This window comes from Salminus brasiliensis, chromosome 11 (assembly GCF_030463535.1).
Source record: "Salminus brasiliensis chromosome 11, fSalBra1.hap2, whole genome shotgun sequence".
NCBI lineage: Eukaryota > Metazoa > Chordata > Actinopteri > Characiformes > Bryconidae > Salminus > Salminus brasiliensis.
Genome location: NC_132888.1, coordinates 37,151,049 through 37,158,465, shown reverse-complemented (window position 1 = coordinate 37,158,465; position 7,417 = coordinate 37,151,049). Strand labels below are relative to the sequence as shown.

The window sequence follows — 7,417 nt, the reverse complement described above, 5'->3', positions numbered from 1 at the left end:
GCTATTATAACTATGTATGTTCACTTTTCAACCTCCTTTAAGCCTAGGTTTATTATTTAGCTATTAATCCGTATGCAGAAAGTACTGTTAATCTCGTGGAGTCCCTCAGGGTTCTATTGTAGGGCCTACAAAACTGCTGTTTTATTTATGGGCTAAGTGGGTAAGCAGCGATTGCTGTAACAGAAAATGCTATTATAACTACGTATGTTCACTTTTCAACCTCCTTTAAGCCTAGGTTTATTATTTAGCTATTAATCCGTATGCAGAAAGTACTGTTAATCTCGTGGAGTCCCTCAGGGTTCTATTGTAGGGCCTACAAAACTGCTGTTTTATTTATGGGCTAAGTAGGTAAACAGTGATTGCTGTATCAGAAAATGCTATTATAACTATGTATGTTCACTTTTCAACCTCCTTTAAGCCTAGGTTTATTATTTAGCTATTAATCCGTATGCAGAAAGTACTGTTAATCTCGTGGAGTCCCTCAGGGTTCTATTGTAGGGCCTACAAAACTGCTGTTTTATTTATGGGCTAAGTGGGTAAGCAGCGATTGCTGTAACAGAAAATGCTATTATAACTACGTATGTTCACTTTTCAACCTCCTTTAAGCCTAGGTTTATTATTTAGCTATTAATCCGTATGCAGAAAGTACTGTTAATCTCGTGGAGTCCCTCAAGGTTCTATTGTAGGGCCTACAAAACTGCTGTTTTATTTATGGGCTAAGTAGGTAAACAGTGATTGCTGTAACAGAAAATGCTATTATAACTATGTATGTTCACTTTTCAACCTCCTTTAAGCCTAGGTTTATTATTTAGCTATTAATCCGTATGCAGAAAGTACTGTTAATCTCGTGGAGTCCCTCAGGGTTCTATTGTAGGGCCTACAAAACTGCTGTTTTATTTATGGGCTAAGTGGGTAAGCAGCGATTGCTGTAACAGAAAATGCTATTATAACTACGTATGTTCACTTTTCACATGCGAAAAACACTTTATAGATTATTTCATCCATTGAAACGACCAAAACACAACCTCTGATTTCCAAAAAAAGGCAAATCTTCTAATATTTTAGGCAAGGTTACCCTCCAGCTTTGCTTTGTAAATGCTTTGTAATGATTTTCTCAAGGTCTCAAAAACTGAATTTCACACAGTCAGTAAAATATACAGCATAGTTTATTATGTGCTTGTATATCATACATATACAACTAGGTAAAAACTATCCATCTTTCAATCTTCCTAAATCAGAACTAAATTCCAGAAACAGCCAAACTCAAAGATCATAAGCATTAAATTAAAAAAGGAAATAAATATCAGTGTAAAAAAAGAAAGAAAGAGAAAAGATCAGCAAAGCTCTGAACAGTAAAAGTATTTGTATTTGTTCAGCAGACATTCACTGTGGTCCCACGACGCCGCGGTGGAAAGCCAGTTAAACAGGACATCGCCATGGATGAGTTTTCCTTCTACGCCGACACCAATCGCTGGAGGTCTCGGCTTATAGCTGTTTCAGCTACAACGTGAAGCAGAGGTCTGTTTATTCGGCAGGCATCCGGTATTAGGTAGGTTAGGTTCAGTCGAAGCTCTTGCTAACAACGACGAAGTGAATAGCCAGCAGTTAGTGCTACGCTAAAGGACCCACTTCCAACATTTTCCTTGCACTTGTGTGTTGTGTGTAAACGACCTGTCTTCTGGTTGGCTGGCCTGAATTGAGCCTCCTTTAAACAGCAGTCCCGAAATCCAACCTCAGCGTGAACGGGCAGGGCTAAACGGCGGTAGGTATACGTGTAATTGCAATATATACGGACTGGTGATGATATAATCGAACATACGTTTTTGAGATGTTGCAAATGTTCTTGTAACCCCCTGTAACCCCCTTCTAGCCTAGGTTTATTATTCAGCTATTAAACCATATGCAGAAACTACTGTGAATCTTGTGGAGTCCCACAAGGTTCTATTTTAGGGCCTTTTAAACTTCTTGTTTTTGTGAGGTGTGTAGTTATGGAGGTGAAGGAATGTGGGCTAAAGGGTCTAAGGGGGTAAACAGCGACAGCTGCACATGCTCTGATTAAAAAAAAAGTAATAATTTTTTTAATGCTACGCTAATGTTGCTAACAAACACTGGACTTGGATCTTCTCTCTTTTTACTAAAAAGTTCACCAATGCTTACTTAAGCCATCTTTATTTTCAGCAGACTTATAAAGCAAATGAATCAAGACGTTGATGGGATGGGCAACGGTCTTGGCGACCAGTGTAAGTTAGCAAATTAGCCTAGCATGAAGGCTGCAGGAGAGCGACTACCGGTTTTCGGTACTTTGTGACTCTAAATATGTTTTGGTCAATTGCTAATATTCGGGATAAGCAAGTGTTCCGGTGGGGGAGTATTAGTGAGGTGGTAATACTGCTAATGATAGTGGGCCTGGTAGCTCACGAACGTGGGTCCCTGGACTATCTCCCGTACGCAATCACGAGCAGGCGAAGGCATCACTGTCCACCAAAATCTACTGCTGTGCTTTTTTTTAGTAATTAAAAAAAAAAAAAACTACATTCATTTAATGACAATAACATCCCCAAAACCCACACACCCACACACCCAAGCCAAATCATTAGGACCCCTTGAGTTGATGATGTGGCATCAGTGCTGCATGTGAAGGTCAGGATGTGGAGCAACGGGCGGCGGTTTCCCAATCGCCTCCAAGGCTCGTGGGGTGGGGGGGTGGGGGTGCCCCCGGAAAATGCCGTCAGTGGCCCGGGAAGAGACAGACCACCAACCAGAGGCGCGAAGGTGACTAAGGCTATCCTATCCGGGTGGACACGACAGAAGTTCTACTGCAGCTGCCGACTGATGAGAGCGCCCATGCTGACCCCTGTCCACCGTGGTCCACAGTGGACACATTGGAACTTCAGGACACCTTGAAGCGATGGACAAAAGGTGGCCAGGTCCAATGAGTCCTCCTTTCATTGCCTTCATGCACAGGTCGCAGAGCTTAAAGCATCTGCTGGAATGTCTTGGTGGCAGAACCCACAGATACCACCTTCAGAGCCGACGGAGCATTAGGTCATAAAGTTGTGGCCTATTGGTGTGTATGAAGAACTAGGGCTCTATGACCCTAACCCTAACCCCATACCCCCATTGTGTTACCATTCATCAACACAATGAACTACATTGTGGCGCAAACGTCCAAATACTTATCTGAAACGCATCTAGGACTTTCCTCTGGATATTTTTGGTATTTAAAACAATCAGGGATAAAGAATCACTCAGGAAGTCAAGGTTTCGGGGCTGAAAAACGACCCAGCTCTAGTTCTAGCGAGACAAAACAATAGGAACGATGAAGAAGATGAGCGAGGAGGTCACGGTGCGCCGTGAATGATCATGAATGGGCTGCGCATCAAGCCGGCCTGTCCTACAGTAGTCGTGCATAATCAAGTGTGCACACTAGGTCATATCCTGGAGCCAGTAATAAGCAGTTGTTGTTGTTGGTGGTGGTTTTTTTAATTCTCTGCATAATTAAATGGTTACGATGTAAACAAAGTCGTTCAGAGTTGGTGGTGGTGAGAAGACTGACTTGAATAATAATGAATAATCCATTTCTTCATTTATTTACCATCAGCGCCATCCATACGAAGCCCAGAAGACACATGGAGGTTCACTGCTGGCTCTGATTAGTCAATAAAGTAGGTATGTGTGTGTGTGCTGTAGTCATTAAATACAAGAAAGAGCCTGTGAGGTTCAATAGGGGGCCGTTACACACCAAACGACTCGCTCTGGCCGACTGGGTTTCCAACAATGAAATTATGCAGAGATTTGGAAAACTAAGGGGGGGGGGGCTTCGTCTTTAAGAGGAGGTGCTCGAGAGGTACACAATCAGTGGCTGTGTGTCGACGATGCTAAAACCAACCTGAAGGTGGCAAAGTCAAACGACGGCAATTGTGAAACTCTGGAGGGGGATTATAAAAAAAAATAATAAAAAAAAAAATAGGTAAACCTTTATTTTAACTGAAGTGGCACTTCGGTTTTCATTCCCGCCACAAGACAACGTGGCAGCAGCACGAAGGCACAGGCAGCGCCACCTGCGAGAGATCCCAACGACCTGGCATGCACCAACAAATGCAAACACTGGGCGAGTGCGCTGCTGCTCTCAAGGTCTCTTGGATATTCTAGCCCTTTCGCGCTCGGTCTCCTTTCCCTGAACATTCAAAAGCCAATTGCAAGTGTTAGGATGAGCGGGTCTGCTGTCGCGACGGGTCCTTCACTCCCACCACGTGTCCAGCCTGCGTACGCGGACCCTCTGCTTGTAGTGGTACTCCTTCAGGTGCTCCTTGAGCGCGTTAGGGATGGGCAACGCGCTGATCCCGTCGTACGTGGTGCAGCTGCTGATCACGGCGCGGCAGATGTGCTGCAGGCTGAAGGGCTGCGTCCGGTGGATGGGGTTGGACAGCAGCGGCTCGAAGAACATGCAGGAGTTGGGGTCCTTGTAGTGCTCCAGGAGCCCCGTGACGGTGGGTGCATGGAACACGCTGGGGTCGTGCACGTCGAAGCTGAAGTTGTGGTTCCACTGCTCGATGCGGGCGTGCAGGGAGCGGCCGTAGCGGCGGAAGCTGACGGAGAACAGGTAGTCCTCTTGGGCCGAGTCCCGCAGGAGGAAGGTGCCCTCGGGTTTAGCCTCCAGGAGCGTCTCGGCCTCGTAGCGGTCCATCACGCCCCAGTAGCACGGCAGGTTGGTGATCTCCAGCAGGTCGGGCACCAGGCAGTGGATGTAGTCGATCTGGGTGTGGACCCGATGCTGGGCGTCCTGGGACTTGGGGCGATCCGCTTGGGGCAGGGGACCTCTTGCCACGGAATGTGGGGACGGGGAGGAAGAGGAGTCCGAATCCGGGTGGGATTCAGTGGAGAACGAGGCCGCGGAGGACGCGGAGGCGGCAGCCACCTCGTCAAGAGTGTCCAAGCAGCTTTGCAGGAGCAGCTGGTGCTGCTGCTGCTGCCTCTGCAGCATCTGCTGCTGTTGCAGAGTGGCGCGGTCGTCGCCCGCCAACTCATTCATCCCATGGGCCAACTTGGGACCCAGCTTGTACAGCGGGTTGATCTGAGCGGTCACCTCAAACGTGTGGATCTGAGCGTTGGGCGGTGGCTCGACTCCTTGCTCGATGCTTATTCTCCTCCTTTCCCGCAGGCGGTCGTCTTCGTCTTCCACCACGGCTGCAGCGCCGGCAACGGTGACAGCAGCTGCAGCTGCAGTGCCAGCACCAGCGCCGGCGGTGGCAGTGGTGGTGGCAGTGGTGGTGCTGGGGGACGAGGACGCCGCGGTTGCTCCTCCAGCAAGGGATTCCAGGACAGGCGGCTGGGAGATGGGAGCCGTGTGCTGTTTAATAAGGTACCACTTCTGAGCGAGGTCGGAACCAGCTGGGAATGGGCAGCTGTCCAGCATCAGTTCGCTTAAATGGATCTTCCTCCGGGACGAGGACACAGACGGAGACGGCGAGAGGCCCGGCCCAGCGGAAGAAGCTCCGCTGTGAGACTTGATGGGGAAACACTGGCCTACAGCGTCCTGGATCTTCTGCCTGAGGGTGCGGCTGCCTCCGGAAGACCTGCCGCCGGCCTCGGGCGCCGACTGATCTGCCCCGAACGAGTTGGACGAAGCCGGCCTGGCCGAGGTCCTCTCGGGCAGCAAGGAACTGGACGAGCCGAGCACCTGCCGCCACCGGCGCTCGCGCACGGGAGACGAGGAGTTTCCGTTTCCAGACTCCAGCCTGTTCAGGAGGTCTCCGTACTCAAAGCCATCGCTGACGGGCCGCTCGGACGCCGGCTCATGGGCCAGGTGGCCTTTCCTCTTCCCCCTGCCTCCTTTACGCCTCCCTCCGTCCTGGCGCTCCTCAGAGCGGCTCTGCCGGGCCTTGGGACGGGCACCTCGCTCTCTTTCCTTCCCGCGATCCCCTCCGTCTGTGGACATCGCTGGCAGGAGGTCTTGGACGAGCGTTTTTTTTTTTGAGGCGGTTTAAAGAAAACAGCGGGGGATCAACCGCAGTGAGGAGCGACTGGTTGTCAGCCGTCGGTCCCGTGGCCATCAACTGACCGTCAACTGCTGAGCGCGGCGCGGCGCGGCCAGAAAGCCTCACAGGGCATTTTCAGAGGGGGTGCAGCGTTTCTGGTCCTGGGTTTGGTCTGAGGGTGCAGAAACAGCACATCACATTAGGTTAACACTGCATTACCGCACCACATGGAGACACATGCTACCCTTAGTGTTGGGTGTACACCGGGTGCAGACCCTTAAAAAGCATCTGCTCCAAAGAAATGCCCAGTAAACCCATATATTCTGATCTGAGACTCTTATAATAACGTGAATTCATACTACAGTGGTCAGCACATTGGCCCAGGCCTCACTTCCGTGGACAGGTCGCTGGTAAACACCTCGGTCCGCACCGTTATTAGGGGAGTGCACCAAGAAGTGCAGGACCTTTATGGCTCCCCTGCCTTTTCCTACAGCTTAAAAAGCCTCATCTGAGCCCCTACGACTTTACACATACCCCCCATATGGTTTTACAGCAGACCCCCACGTTAGATCCCCCACAAAAGCCACGAAACGACCGAAGCTCCAGCTCTGCAGCCACAGTGGAGGCGTTAGCGGAACGGCTAACGTTAGCTAGCACGATCCTCCCCTACATCCTTTAAAACAGAGCACCGAATGAGCCCAGTATCCACCCGGCTCACCTCATACAGGCTCACAGCTCGCCACAGAAGCACCGGCTGAGCATGCCACGACTGTCCGGCCTCGTTTGGGGCACTTTAGTTACTTTTTCCCTGGTTGTGTTTGGTAGCCAGCCCGCTAACTACCGTGTAGCGCCGCAGAGCAGCGGGAACTGGAACGCGCCCTCTGTGGTTCGGAAGACTGGGGCGCGTCCGCGCGTCCGCTCGTTCACTCGTCCACTCGTTCACTCGCTCCCTACCCCTTAAAATGGCGCAGCTAGTCCACTAAAACAAGCCGTTGTGTGGTATTTAAAAATATATATATATATTATATAAAGTCAAAGTATAGGTATTATATATAAGTTTCTTATACTCGAGTTACTTGTATTCTATAACCTTTAAAGACATATTTTTAAAAGCATATTAAAAACCTATTTATTTAGTCTGGCTTTTAAAATGTTCAGTGGTCTTAGTTTCTTTATTAAATTACTATTATTTATTTTCATATAATTTTTTTGCAATTTGCAATTTTTTAACAGTTTTTGAACGAGACTTCATTTTGAAGATGTGTAATATATTGTACGAGTTATTGTATTATATTTTTACTTAATATTTGTAAATCCTGCAGATTATTATTATTATTAATTCTACAGATTATTATTATGAATCCTACAGATTATTATTATTATTATTATTATTATTAGAATTAAACCTATTAAAATAATAACCAGCAGACCCCCCCCAG

The 7,417-nt window shown here is 48.3% G+C and overlaps 1 protein-coding gene across 1 annotated transcript; it reads right to left on the bottom strand.

Annotated features, from left to right (window-relative positions):
* Positions 1-1,148: 1,148 nt before the first annotated feature.
* socs9 (suppressor of cytokine signaling 9) lies at positions 1,149-7,124 on the bottom strand. The gene is made up of 2 exons (XM_072690803.1): positions 6,697-7,124; positions 1,149-6,150 (listed from the first exon to the last, which is right to left on the bottom strand). The coding sequence occupies exon 2, from the start codon at positions 5,936-5,938 to the stop codon at positions 4,241-4,243; it is 1,698 nt and encodes a 565-aa protein (XP_072546904.1). The 5' UTR covers positions 5,939-6,150; positions 6,697-7,124; the 3' UTR covers positions 1,149-4,240.
* Between the last annotated feature and the right edge of the window lie 293 nt (positions 7,125-7,417).